Genomic DNA, 16,533 nt, shown 5'->3' on the forward strand with positions numbered 1-16,533 from the left:
GATATCCAGTCCTTCTTCGTGAATGCAATTTGCTGATGCAAACGCGAAGCACCAAAAATCCCGCATGCCAAATATCACTATGCGAACACGGTTAGTCCTTCGCGATCGCGAAGAACATCAAAGATGACAGAAAACCAACAATGCTAACATCATCCAACATGGTCCAAAACCACCCCGAAACTCACTCACGCCCCTTGGGACCCCGTCTGAATATACCAATAAGTCCCAAAATATAAAATAGACCTACTCGAGGCCTCATATTACACAAAATAACATCAAAATCATGAATCACACCTCAATTCAAGCTTAATAAACTATTTCAAATTTTTAATTTCTAAACTTACTCCGAACACGTCAAAACCACTCGAAATGATCCCAAATTTTGTACATAAGTCATAGATCACCATACGTACCTATTCTAAGGCTCAGAATTCAAATGGACATCAATAACTACAAAGTTAACTATTGTCAAATCTATCGACTCTCCAAGCCTTCAAACTTCAAACTTCAAACTTTCGAGATTTTGCCTCAAAATCATCTAGGAACACCGAAACTCAAATATGGCCATACACTCAAGTCCTAAATCACCATCCGGACCTAACAGAATTGTAAGAAATCCGATTTGAGGTCAAATACATAAAAGTCAAACTTGGTCAACTCATCTAAATTAAAGCTTCTAAATTGAGAATCATTCTTCCAAATCAACCCCGAACCACTTGAAAACCAAAACCGACTATACAAGTAAGTCATAATACTTTATATGAAGCCATTCAAGACCTCAAACCACCAAACAAAATACTAATGCTTAAAATGACCGGTCGGGTTGTTATAATATTTTAATATATTGAGTTCACATCCCTAATTCCAGGAGATAGTGGAATCTGGATGGTCTTTATATGTTGATGATTGTAGGATATTTCAAGTAGTGAAAAAATTAAAACTACTAAAATATAAGCTAAAGAATTTACATACCTAAACTTTAGCAACATTGTAAAGGAGGCATCAACTAATAAAGAACATTTGTTGAGGAGTCAAGAGTTTCTCCAGCAAAATCCAATACAAGACTATAGAAGGAGGAGAAGGCTATGGGAGCCAAGTTCAAGAGATATAATTATGTAGCACAAATATTCCTTCAGCAAAGAAGCAAGGCTACATGGCTCAGATTAGGAGATGAAAATACAAGGTATTTTCTCTCTGTGATAAAGCACCGAAAATTAACACAGGCAGTCACTCAACTACATGATGGAAATTCTCATATGCAGTATGATCCAAATTTGATAGCTGATATTTTTGTTCAATTCCACAAGAGGCTACAGGGAGACCATAGAAGGAAAACATCATCTTGTTTCTTGAGAAATGGTCACAAACTAACTATTATGCATCAACTGGAGCTACTTGATCCACACTCCAAGAAAGATGTTAAAGATGGAATGATGAGTATCTATGTCAACAAAAGTCCAGAGCCTGATGGATTTGGCAGTGGGTTCTTTAAACATGCTTGGAATATTGTGGGAGGAGATACAAGTGAGGCAGTGTTAGTATTTCTCAGAAATGACAAATTGTTGAAGTAACTAAATTATACAATAATCACCTTAACTGCAAAGATGAGTAATCCCCTGGATGCTGGTCAGCTTTGACCAATATCATGCTACAATGTGGTATATAAATGCATCTCAGAGATGTTATGCAAAACACCGAAGAGTGTACCACCATCATTGGTAAATGAGTCACATGTTGCATTTGTACAAGACATGTCATTAGTTCCTAATGTCTTAATTTTTCATGACTTGATGAGACACTACAATAGGAGAACTTCTCCTAGATTCTTAATGAAGATAGATTTAAGGAAGTCATGTGACATGGTTAGAATGAAATTCTTGAAATAAATGATGGCAGCATATGGATTCCCCGGAAGATTCATTCATCTAGTAATGACTTGTGTATCTTCTGCAACATTTACTGTCAAAGTCAATGGAGAGGGTTATGACTACTTTGAAGGGAAGATAGGTCTGAGTTAGGGTTATCCTATATCATCTCTGCTATTTGAAATAGTTATGGAGTATCTCTCCAGGATCATGGATAAGATAATTCAACTACCAAATTATAGGTTTCATCCAATGTGTAAAAGGCAGATGCTCACTCATTTTATTTTTATATATGATTTTATGATCTTTTGTAAAGAAATAGAGGCACTAAAATACTTCTCAAATGTTACTAGTTTGGTAGCAAACATTGACAAATCAAACATGTTTGTGGCAAGGGTGGATGCACTAACAAAGGAGAAGTTCGTAGAAACTAAATTTACTATTGGTACCTTTCCTATTAGTTGTCTGTGACTTCCGCTATCCCCTAAGAAGTGGAATAATATTGAATGTCACCAATTGAGTGTAAAGATCATTGAAAAAATAATAGCATGTTCTACGTGATATTTATCCTATGCTGGCAGACTACAGGTTATAAACTCAATCTTATTTTCTTTGCATAAATTTTGGGGAGTCCTCCCTCAAAGTGTATTAGAGGTAGTGGATAGAAAGTATAGAGAGTTTCTGTGAGGAAGTTCAGAGGAGAAGAAGAAAATCTCATTAGTTGCTTGGGAAAAGTATGTAAACCAAAGGCACAAGGTGGCTTGAATATTAAAGGGTGCATATTGTAGAATATAACTTCTGTGGGTAAAGTAATATGGATGGTAATGGTGAAAGCAGACAATCTATGCATAAAATGAATACATGGAATCTATATGAATAATAATATAGAGTTCAGGGATCATACACCCTCAGTGGATAGTAGTTGGTACTGGAAGAAGCTTCACAAAATTAAACTAGGAATGGCTAACTAGTACAATAAATGAAAGATATTCTATGACTATTAATAGTAACTATTTGTATCATAGGGGTACCTAAAGCTGCTGGGAGACACTCCAAAATTGGAGATAGGTGATCTAATTTGGAGAAAAATTCTTCTCCCAAAACATAGGTTAATTGCGGGGCTTGCTGCTCAGGGAAAGTTGATGGCAAAAGACAGACTACGTACAATGGGAATTCAGTGTGCTGATGCTACTTGTGGATTGTGTGATGGTGGATGGTCAGAGAATATTGTACATTTATTCCATGACTGTGTATGGACAAGGGAGATGTGGGTAGTGATGACTCAATGGACTGAAATCAAAGTGCAACTCTGAAACTTTATGTAGGATCAAAATGAAACACTGGAGCAAGATGAAAAAAGAGATTATGGCTGCAATCTATGGGGATGACATTTATCAGATATGGATAGCCAGAAATTGGAAGCAGTTCAAGGTACTTAATGTAACTAGCAATTTTATTTAGCAACATGTCACAACCAAAACATACCAACGACTGTGATGGAGCCTAAATCACTTTCTAGGCAAGCCAATCATAAAATAATTGCAAACAATAAATACGGATAGAGAATAAATATATTTGAGAGTAAAATAATCATAGCTAATACCAAATAAATAAAATAAATCCCCAAAAACTAGTAACACTGAGTCATAAGCTCTAATATATGAATACAAGTCTGTTAATATAGTATACTATCTGAAATAAAAGAAAACAATAACAAAATATAGAAGGAGACGCTAGGGATTGCGATCGGTACGCAGCTCTACCTCGGGTCTCAGAGGTGGCTTAAATATTAAAAGATGCATATTGTAGAATATAACTTCTGTGGGTAAACTAATTTGGATGGTAATGGAGAAATAAGACAATCTATGGATGAAATGGATACATGGAATCTATATGAATAATAATGTAGAGTTTTTGGATTATACACCCTTAGTGGATAGTGGTTGGTACTGGAAGAAGCTTCACAAGATTAAACTAGGAATGGCTAGCTGGTACAATAATGACAGATATTCTTTGGCTATTAATAGTAACTATTATGTATCATAGAGGTACCTAAAGCTACTGGGAGACACTCCAAAAATGGAGATAAGTGATCTTATTTAGAGCAAAATTCTTCTCCCAAAACATAGGTTTAGTAGGGGGCTTGCTGCTCGGGGAAAGTTGATGGAAAAAGACAGACTACGTACAATGGGAATTCAGTGTGCTGATGTTACTTGTGGACGGTGTGATGGTGGATGGTCAGAGAATGTTGTATATTTATTCCATGACTGTATATGGACAAGGGAGATGTGGGTAGTGGTGACTCGATGGACTGAAATCAAAGTGCAACTTTGAAACTTTATGCATGATCAAAAGGAAACATTGGACCAAGATGAATAGAGAGATTATGGGTGCAATCTATGGGGATGACATTTATCAGATATGGATAGCCAGAAATTGGAAGCAGTTCAGGGGACATAATGTAAATAGCAATTTTATTTTGCAACATGTCACAACCCAAACCTATCACCGACTGTGATGTCGCCTAAACCTATCAGAAAATAATTGCGAAAAATAAACATAGATAAGGAATAAATGAGTTTGAGGGTCAAATAATCAAAGCTAATACCAAATCAATAAAATAAATTCCTAGAAACTGGTAACATTGAGTCATAAACTCTAATATATGAATACAAGTCTGCTAATACAGTATACTGTCTGAAATTAAACAAAAACAATAATAAAAGGTAGAAGGAGATGCTAGAGATTGCGATCGGGATGCAGCTCTACCTCGGGTCTCATTCACAACAGCAATAGCTACCAATACTCAGTTGGGTCTAACATCTGGATCTACACAATTAAGTGCATACTGTAGTATGGGTATAACCAACCTCACACACTCTTTAAGTATCATAACTAAACTCAATGAGGTAGTGATGAGTGTGGCCAATGATACTCACTTATCAATCCTGTACAGTTTATGAATATATATGTACACAACAACAATTCTAGAATATAAGCATAAGGTACAAGTAAGGCCATCGGTGCACATAGAGAATATATGCACACGCATCATAAGAAAGCTAACAGTCCGGTATATAGAGAAGATATGCATTTGATACCAAACAATCCGTCTACTGTTGCATATACAAGAGATGTACATGAATAAACAAGTCAAGTTACACAGACTCTCATATAGAGATGATATGTATCGAAAATCATTTCATCAATTAACGGCATATAGAGAATATATGCATAAAAGGCATATACACATTTTTAAACTTGCATATAGAGAATATATGCGATAAACATTATGTATACATACAAGGAGTTTGCACATATAGAAGATACACAAAACCCAAATACTGATTAGTTTCCATAATTCGCATGTACGTTATCAAGAGAGAAACATGAGAGGACGAGAGCCATAATAACTGCAAAGACAACTCATGTTCAATAATAACTCAACTCGCACAGACCACTCACGTGTTGTCAAACCAGACCATATCATAGAAAGCATATAAAAAATACATGTATACAGTCAACTGATATTAAATCATATACTCATGGACCGAGGTAAATATCATGCTAAATTGTATGCATGTGCAAAATGTACGACTACGGCTCAAATTAGACGGGTACACCATATAATAACAAGTATCATGCTCAAACAGAAAATTAAAGTCTACACATGGTCTGTAGCATGATTTAACAAGTTCACGTAGTCATATAAATGATTAAACATGAATCAGAAAAAATACAGAGTCTGAACAAGGCATAATAGAAACCTAAAGTCTAATCATAAATTGCACTCACATATACGCCCGTCACATCGCATATATGTCGCTTATCACATTCCAATTATACAAATAAGGTCACATCCTAAGGGTTATTCCCTCACAACAAGATTAGGCAAGATAATTACCTTAGCAAGTCCAACCTTCCAAAATCACCTCCAACCGGCCCGAATCTAGCAAAACACAACTCAATAACATCAAACAAATTTGTATGAATCAATTTCAAATAATAAAACATCAATTTTTAATCAATTCCCTAAAAGTCAACAAACGTCAACCACATACCTACATGGTCAAAACTCGAGTCAAGGGGTAGATCTTGACTATCCATAACCCTACGAGTCTAAATACGTGTTTAGTTTTCAAATCCAAGTCTAATTCATATCTCAAAATCTCAATTTTCACTTTCTTAAATTGTAGGCAAAACCCCAAATATCATCCCAGAATTTCATGTTTAAGTCATAATAATCAATATAGATTCTTCAAAGAATACCAACAATGAGTATAATTCATTTACCCCAAAGTCTTGTATGAATATCTCCAAGCAAAGTCTCCCTTCTCCAAGTTTAGGGTTCAAAATATGAGAGAATGAGTTAAAATCCAAAAATTTTAATTAATAACCCAGCTGCAGGTGTTGCATTTGCGACCTGAGGCTCGCAAATGCGACCCTGGTCTTAAGTTTCTAATTTTAATGATGACCAAAACAAAAGTCAAATACAGCCTATTACTGTTTGTACTGCTAATGCAGGTCAATTTCCAGAACATAAGTTGTTAAAATTAGTGCAACAGACTTGGAAAGAGACGGATATTACACGATAAAGGCACACAACTATTCAGTATTGATTTTTCCATCAAAGGCATACATCAAGGGAATGAGAAAGGAAAGAAAATCAATCAACCATACAAGAACTACATAAGTAAATTAGAAGATTCAAATCAGGCATCCGGAAAGAAGACTGCCAAGAATGGAAGTCTTTGAAGTCCAAGGCTATCAAGAAGGGTGTGATGAATTGATTGAGTTTGAATCCAATGTTTTATATACTGGATTCAAGAGGCATCCCTTGGGTCTTACTCTTAGAACACAACTGCCTCAAAAGGGAAAATTGTAATCAAAGATTTTCCAAATCTCAACACAAGGAATAGAGAGCTTCTTCAAAAACCTTTTAAGTAGAGAAGGAGGACATAGAAGAACAACGCATCTTTTAACCAGTTTTCGCTCTTTCTACTGCTTAGAAAAATACTGTACTCCTAAGCTTACTAGTGTTTGAAAAGATAGAGAGAAAGAAAGCAAGTGAAAGGTTGTGTCAAGATTGCTTGTTGTAATTTGTTGGTGGTAAACTCAAGAAAAACCACACTCTCATCTGTAACTGTTCTATTGAAAATCTAAGAGAACCCTTGTGATCCAAGAAAACTGGATGTAGATGCCACATTGGCACATGAACCAGTATAAAAATCTTTGTCTCTCCTACTTTTTACTTTATTTTTTATTATATATATTTGTTGAACTAACTTTTGCGTGCAGAACAACATTATTCGACCAAGTACAAAAATAGTCGACTTAAGAATTTTTACAATTCACCCCCTCCAGTACTTTCAATTGGTATCAGAGTAGGTCTCGCATTCTAAAAAAAATGTTTGCTTAACCGCAAAGTGAGTGGGAACAAACAATGTTGTTGGAGCACTATTTCAAGAAGGAACTTCACAAACAAGGTCACCTTACTTCAATAGACAATATTTTTCACACTGGAAAGTGCGTATGGAAACATATGCAAAGTCTTATAATATCAAAGTCTAGCATGTCATCAAGAAAGGGGATATGCCTTTACCACAAGTAAAAAAGGACAAATCAACCGAAAGCTAGGTATCATCTGATCCACTAGACTTAGATGACTATACTGACGAACAAACTGATGTGGTGTAGGTAAATATTAAGGCCAAGAACCTTCTGCATAATGCCATTTATGATAAAGAATATGAAAAGATCTCAAGTTGTGAAACCGCGAAAGAAATGTGGGACAAGCTTGAGTTTACTTATGAAGGGACAAACAAAGTCAAAGAAACAAGAATACACCTGCTAATTCATGACTACGAACTATTTCAAATGAAAGATGGAGAATCAGTGGAAGAAATGTTCTCTCGATTTAGTAAAATTATTGGAGACCTGAAATCCTTTAGAAGACCAGTAAAAAAAAGGGAACAAGTCAGAAAATACTGAGAAATTTACCTATAGCCTGACAACCCAAAGTCGTTGCACTAGAATGTCAAGATCTTGATAAATGTCATATGATGAACTCAGAGGTGATCTTATTGCCTTTAAAAAGACTCATTTGAACAGACGCGGGCAAGAAAAAAAAGAAAATGATCGCCTTTAAAACCACTCTAGCTTAATCAGAAGATGAAGAAAAAGAAGGCAGAGAACATGAGGAAAACATAGTTATGCTTTCCAAAGTAGTATCAAATATGATGAGAAGAAATAGGAATGCCAGACGAGGCAAGTCAAACTTTAGGAAATGTAAAGCAGTGAATGAGAACGACAAGAATGATGGAAGATGCTATGAATATGAAAAAATTAGTCACATCCAAGGTGAATGCCCTCAGCTAAAAAAGAAAGTCAACAAAAACTATCAAAAGAAGAAATCCTTTGGTTCATGGAGTGATGAAGAAGAATCTGACCATGAGGTGATTGCCAACATGTGCTTCATGTCAGTTGGAGAAAATAGTGATGAAGAAGTATCTGATCATGAAGAAGCAAATGAATTCTCATGGAATCCAAAGGGACAAATGAGGTACATTGACATATTTGTCATAATGTGATGATCTTCAAGAGTTCATTGATATTTCTCTTGTCGATCTTGAAAAAGTTGTACATGAACTTCGAAAGATTCAACGAGAAAGAAAGATTGGGAACTGAAACTAGAAGTATGTGAAGTTGAAAGAGACATGCTTCAAGAAGAAGCTCATGAACTTCATCTACAGCTGAATGGATTACAAAAATCCACCAGCCACAGTTCCATTAAATCAAACCAGTCAACTTCTCGCACAAAACTCATCTAGGACGAAAAATCCAAGTCTTCCCTAATGCATTCACTGTGAAAAAATGGTCATATGTCTAACCACTGCAGATTTAGAAATAAAGGGGAGAAACCCCTTAGAGATTCTAATCCTCCCTCATGTTTTTACTGTTAAAAGTCTGGTCAGATATCTAACCACTTAAGGTATAAAAATTATAGAAGTTGCATTTGGCGACCTAAGGCAACAAATCAGGCAAACATCCGGAAAACTAACCAATTGTCACGACTCAAAACTCCCACCGTAACGGTCGCGGCTCCTATCACCGCTTGCTAGGAAAGCCATCGATCAATAAACAGGGAAAAAACATAAATAGGAATATTAAAAGGTCTCAACATTGGAAAAAATAATAATTAACTTAAGTAGATAGTCAAAGTACAAATAAACCATCCCACGGCCTGGCGTCACTAAGTGCATAACCTCTAAAGAATAAATAAATACATGGTCTGAATAAAGTACAATATTGTCTGAAAGACTAAACAGTGATAACATAAAATTATAATAGGACTTCAAGGCCTGCAACAGAACAACAGTGCTACCTCGAGAATTCTCACTAATCCGGATTCGGCTCACGGGCAACTACCACGATCAGTAATACTTGTATCTGCACACGAAGTGCAGAGTGTAGTATAAGTACAAGCGATCCTATGTACTCAATAAGTAATAAGTCTAATCTCGGTTGAAAGCAGTGACGAGCTAGGCAAGGTTCGATGCTCACTTTCCACAGCCAACAATACCAATAACGGCAGAATAATAGTATATGAAGGAGAATAACTCAAATGATAATAAGCTCAGCTTAACACAATAAGAGGAAAAATAGGCGTGCTTTTTAGATATAATAATCAAGGCACCAACTTCTACAGAATTAACTTAAATAGGTATTTAACAGGATAAAACTACAATATCGAGCCCAAATCCTCAAGTAGAGTTACCAAATACCTACTAGCATGAGGGTTAATATAGCTCCACACCTGCATGTCAGTCATACGTGATAGATCAACTATTTTTACAATTAAATCATCAAGTATAAATAACTCCCAACACATTAATAGTGCCTGTAATAATGACCCTGAAACATACTCTAAGAACGCCCACGGTGCCTGGCTCAAACCCCATGGACCCTCTCTCTCACACACACACGCTCAACACCGTACGGGTGCCTGACATAAGTCCCTCACTCAAGCACATATATGACCTTGTGCCTGATCACAGTGAATATTAGACTCCGGAGGGGCGGTTCCTTGACCAAGAGCTGATCGGATCTAAGTCAACGATCAATATCACATAGCCCAATATGGGGCCTGGTGTAGGCATCACCCCTTAACCAATACAACTTAGCCCAATGTGGGGCATGTCATACGCGTCACCTTAATATTTATACAAACATGGCTCTATGGCCCAAGATCAGTCATCAATCCGCTCAAGTCACAATATGCCATCTTCTCATAGAAAATAATCAAGTATACCACACGGAATATAACAATGTACCATAAATTCAGCTCAGACTTGTGTCACGTGCCAAGACACAAATAACATGCAAGGTAACATATCAAAAGTGCACAGAGACAGAGGTATAACATGCTGATATAATTATCATGACTGAACAGTATCACTAAGGATAAGGCAAATAGATAAACATAGCAAAATAGCCCTATCATGTCTCAAACAATTAAGCAGATAACCCAGACAAGATTTTTAACACTCACATAGTCAGACAAATAGAGGGAATATGGTATCAATAAGCATGATAGTAAAACAAAGCATATAATAGCCTAAGAACTACTCGGATCATGAGAAATCATGGTGTACGCATATACGCTCGTCATCTCGAATATACATTACCCTCATCACTTGGCAAATACCATAGCTAATGGGAAATTACCCTAAAGTCCAGGTTTAGACAAGTTACTTACCTCATTCAGGCTAGTCTTCAACTTCGAATCGCACAAAACCTCAATATAGCTCTCTAACCGCGCAAATCCAAGCCAAACATCATCCAAGGAAATTAACAATGCCATAAGAAGCGATCCCATTCCATAAAGAGTTGATCTTTGAAGAAATCCCTAAAAGTCCACAAAGGTCAAGTCGAGATTGCTTGCCCGAAATTCGAAATTAATACCAAATTTCGATAACCCATAACCTACAGAGTCCAAATATATAATTAGTTTCTAAATCCATGTCCGAATTGGCACTCAAATCTCCCAAATACACTCTCTTAAAGTGTAGGCAAAATCCCAAATTTTCCTTCAAAATCCCAAGTTTTAGGTGTAGAAATCCACGGGTAATCAAGATATAAAGCCAAATCCAAGTGAGAATTGTTTACCTCCAATGTAGTAGTGAAATTGCTCTTCAAACTCTCCTATTCTCGAAATCTAAGGCTCAAAATATAAAATAATAAACAAAGTCCCGAAATTGGCAACTTAAATAATCTGCCCTAGCTGTACACCACGCTAACGCAACCTAGGCCTGCATTCGCAAAGGACAAAACCATACAGCGCCAAAAACCTTCATTGCGAATGCGAAAGATTGTTGACCAGCCATCTCCAAAACTTCGTGAACGCGAAGCTACCTATGCGAACGTGATAGCCAACCTCCACAATACTCTACGAACACGAGAACTTCATCACGAACGAGATGAAAAATCACTTGCAGCCTAGAGCACTCTACGCGAACGCGATACTCTGATAGTGAACGCGAAGCACACCAGAAATCAGCAATGCAACACAACCAAAATGGTCCGAAACCACCCTTGATCACACCCGAGCCCATCGGGACCCTGTCCAATCATACCAACAAGTCTATTTACATTAACCAAAGTTATCCGAAAGCTTAAAACACAAAAATTAACATCAAAACTAAGAATCGTCGAACACGATCAATCTCTTAAGTTCATAAACTTCCAACTTCGAAACAAGCGTCCGATTCAAATCTAATCAATCCGGAATGAACCCAAACGTTCTACACTAGTCCCCACCAACAAAATGGACATATTACGTTTCCCGAAACATCTATTCAACCTCGATTGCCTCAAAGTCAACTCCCAGTCAAATTTGTGAACTCTCCAATTCCTCAAATTGCCAACTTTCGACAAATAGAGCCTAAACCTTCTAGGAACATCCAAATTCAAATCCAAACACACGCACAAGTCCAAAATCACCATACAAAATTATTGAAACCATCAAATCCCGATTTCGAGATCGTTAACTCAAAAGTCACACCTTGGTCAACTCTTCCAACTTAAAGCTTCTGAATTGAGAATTAATTTTCCAAATTAACTCTGAACCTCTCAAAAACCAAAACCAACCATAAACGCAAGTGATAATGCATAATGCGAAGCTACTCAAGGTTTCAAACTGCTAAACGAAGTGCTAAAGTTCAAAACGAGTAGTACGATCGTTACATTCTCCCTCACTTAAGCATAAGTTCATCCTCGAATGTGCCAAGAGTCATTCCAAAATTGTCATAATTAGTGCATAACTCATCATACACATGCCCATGGGCGATCTCACGCCACCGCAAACCACATAAGGACATTACACCATCCGAACTAAAATTATTCCTTCAACCTTAGCTTAAGAATCCATATGACCAAATTCAAACTTCCCGAGCTCCCTCAAGATCCGATTCTATATATATATATACACACACACACACACACACACACACACACACACACACACACATACTGTATCAATCTCAACAAGCCATATCAAAGCATAGGTACACTTTCAAGTTGTAACCACACGATGTACCGCATAACTCACATGCCCATAGCAATATCTTCCTACCATACTAGCTGCTCATAACCAAATCTCATACCGGTATTATACCTCATGACAAATAAAACCTTATTCTAAACCTCGCAATACCACTAATAATGCCAGAAACGTGTAGAAACTCATTATCATCCGTCAAAGCAATAAATCATGGAGTTGTCACTTGAAGATAACCATTACTAATTTATGAACTAATTAGTGACATTCTTCTTCCAAAGATACCTTATAAAAATTCAATAGCATTGATTCCAGGTCCTAAAACTCATCTCGTCCAGTACAAGCTACTATATCGACAAGCCAGGTCAAATATCATCAAGGACCTCATATGACGCGATCCATTCACCAATAAACAACTGCTCAAATGATCAATAATAGTAAGGGAACCAAAACAAATATCCCGCAAGTTTAGCAAATACAACTATAAGAGCATAACGCTACGAATCCATTCCATAAGGGAGAAACAAAACACATGAAATGAACACGAGGAATCACAACCAATCAAAATCATGTTGTGGCATGCAACCCGATCCTCACATAATACCGTTGCAGCATGTAACCCGATCCACATATGGTACTGTTGCGGTGTGCAACCTGATCCCCACACACACACACACACACACACATATATATATATCCATGCGGGGATACCCATTGAGCCAAAATGCTCATACTCACTAAGCATGTGTGCAAACACAACAAGTACGTATAATGCATAAACATAACCATGGAAAGACAGATAACATACTGTGCTACAAAAGGTCGAGCATGACTAAGGCGCAATAAGAAAGTCAACATCTCAAGAGCCCTCTCGCTCATACATCGTCACCAGGCCTAAACTAAAACCACAACATGCAGGTGAATAACTGAGTCATCTCACAACCCATCGTAGCACAAGGGAAGTAACACATGAAATAGATCAAGATAGGAATAACATCCATTCCGCCCGATGACACTCCCATAGAAAACACTGCACTAAGCAGGCAAATCTGGTACCATATAGCATACACATTCTCATTAGGCCTACCAATGGGCCTCCAAACCGATTCGGGCCACTTCACGATAAGTCAATAGTCATCTAAAAGTCCATGGTGGCTCTAACCATGACACATACAATCCTCTGTCAAATACTGAATGCACTTCCTCAGTCCGCAACTAGGGGTATAGTCTACCTCTCAGAAAATAAAATCTCCAAACTGCGAGAATACCAAAATCCCCATACCTGATCTCTAACTCTCCCACTTAAATGACTGACACGACACACATACACAACCACTCCATGGAAATTTCTCCCCTAACCTTCCATACAAAGTAGCAGAACCTGAGCATCAATGGCCAACAACCATACGATTTCTGTAATGCAAGCCAAGCATCCGACAACCGATACACAATACATCCACCATAAGACGCGCCCTTCTCAGGCGATATGAAGCAGCGCTAGCACACTCTTAAACATCCGAAATCTCTCATGTTGACTAGAACTCACGACCTCCCTATCAAAACTGAACTGCAACCTTGTTCCTCCAACCCCAATTCCATACAGCTCACCGCATCTATCATGCAAAAATGCAAAAACATGAGGATCTCATTATCAACACTAATTCATGAACATGATACACACTCTATCAATAAGAAATGATCCACAAAGATTAATTCAGGAGAAAATCACAACACACAAAAAATTTCCATGCCTAAAAAAGACACCAACCACAAACATGATCACAACATCATAAACTCTTCGGAACCCCTATGTACATAACCAAGCCAGCTGAACTGAATCCCTTTTGATCGTCCAAGTCACACAGATTGTCGAACCCCATGGTATTACCACAAACACCTGCAAAACCTTACCATACCCAAAGGTATCGATCATTTTCATTATTATGCTAAGCCAAACCACTGCTAAATAGACCTAATTTTCTTCAGATTACTCATGATACATTTTTGCAACAACACAACTTCTTCCTAGTACACTATATACCTTAATCGAAACTCATCCTAAGTGATCCATACATGCAAATCTCATTGTCCTAAAGCTCATGACCGCCTGTTCTCTCTGATACATCCAATAGTACCGCAACCAGAATACCTGTTCTAAAGAAGCTTCTATAAATCTGAAGATGTTTCTTCTACCTCCCAAACACTCCCTTGCAGAACCTATAATGATATAGAAATGCTCCAAGTCTCTTCCACAACCTGCACAATCTCGAATCTTTAATCACACACAAATTTGAAAATCCTTAGATACCACATATTAACTCTTGAATCCATCAGAACCTTATCAAGAGTCACACGCTATATCCTAGTCTTGAATGTGTAAATAACTATGTCGAAAGATTAGTGCCCCGATAGAGCATGAACATGCTAAAATGAGATAATTGAGCGAATTATTCCCTTTCACACTACCTTTATAAAAGAATATCGAACCTGAATCCTTTCACAATCTCCATATATCACTAAGGTGAAATAAAATACACTCCTAGAAATTCCATGCTCGAATCATCCTCGAAGCCATTCTCCTAGAATTATATCTAACCCACAAACAACCCTGAGTATAGAATCTATCACAGCACACGACTAAGTGACCCAATCTCAGTTGGTAGTGTTCCCCACTTGGCTTCAAGCCACTTCCACATAATCCAAGAATCCGTAATGATTGCTCCTCCTTAATCTCCATGATCATACACTATTACTCAGCAAAATTCTTCATAAACCCAAGCCGCACCAACCATAATGCATCCCAATTTATCAGCCCAAGAGCACACTCAGCCTCGTGAAAATCGTGCCATCTTTCTCAACCAATCTAAACCCACATCGTGACACACACACCCCACTGGATAGAAGAGAAAACTCTTTCCGAAAACCTCACAAGAAATCATGCAACACCTAACTTTGCCACAGTAGATAGGCCAGCTATGCGACCTCAAATCAACATCTCTCTATGATCCGCCATGGTACAACGTCACATAAACAATGACTCCTTCTAAGTCCACACTCGTCCACAATCTGCAAAAATCTATTCCATTCGACCAATGAACAACTAGATGACCCTTCAACATATCCCAATTCAAGATGGTTTGCACACTAAGATGATAATCAAGCATTCAAATCCCTCAGTCGCTCAAGCGAACCCTTTTCGTCAAATTCAAAGTCTCAAAATGTAAGAAGCCGCAACCAATATAAAACGCCCTTCATAGTCCATAATTACCCATATAGCGTAAAACACCCCCGAAACCCCGTGGCAATCCTAGCACAAAATCCGCAGTGTCACGCCCTCGTTTTATGACCATTTTTTGAGGTAACCGCTCGGCATCTGAAGCTCATTCTCGATCGGCTGACAATTAAATATCGTGAAACTTGCTCAAAAATGTTTCCTCGATTCGTGATATCTCTTCATAACACCCGGATGCATAGAACACCACAACCACGAGCCTCATCCAGGATTGTCTCCCTCGAATCATCAACACTGGGAAATGCAAATCCGACCTAGAAGTCGCAACACACTATCCACACCAAGGACTACCTTCTTAGCATTACCTCGCATATCGTATCTCTGAGGATGAGAAAATAGAAACTATCATACCGACAATCCTTAATGCACTCAAACAATGATGGTTGCGGAATAACATAAACGAGAGCTTTACTCAACTCAGAAATACCCAATCTCATGAATCTACCGACCATGGGCTTTACATCTATAGACCAAATGCCTCTCCTCCGATGGAACATATACCAAGCTCTGAATTATGAACTAAGCAGTCATTCTCATGAGTTACTACAGCTGCAAGCTTAAGTAATCACCCTACTAGTCTGCTCCTATACTGCATTAAGACCAATGCGTGAATCGTCACACTAAATTGTATAAGGCCCCGAACCCATGGGGAACACCAAAACTAGGGCCGCAATAGACGTCAACTCATTCGCAGAGTTATAATTGTAGTCCGATCTCATAACATGGGGAAGGACATCCCGTGCCGCATTTGTATCATCATCAGAACTCGCCGGTGCCCAACCAATATCGAGTACTCAAAATCGCATGCAATGAGTAGG

General features: G+C 37.8%; 1 protein-coding gene across 1 annotated transcript; it reads left to right on the forward strand.

Moving 5' to 3' along the window:
• The first annotated feature begins 1,085 nt into the window (after nt 1-1,085).
• LOC142178173 (uncharacterized) lies at nt 1,086-1,571 on the forward strand. Its single transcript, XM_075247503.1, has one exon. It carries the CDS (start codon nt 1,086-1,088, stop codon nt 1,569-1,571), a length of 486 nt encoding a protein of 161 aa, XP_075103604.1.
• Nucleotides 1,572-16,533: the final 14,962 nt, after the last annotated feature.

The sequence above is a fragment of the Nicotiana tabacum genome, chromosome 24 (genome assembly GCF_000715075.1).
Source record: "Nicotiana tabacum cultivar K326 chromosome 24, ASM71507v2, whole genome shotgun sequence".
NCBI classification, from domain to species: Eukaryota; Viridiplantae; Streptophyta; class Magnoliopsida; order Solanales; family Solanaceae; genus Nicotiana; species Nicotiana tabacum.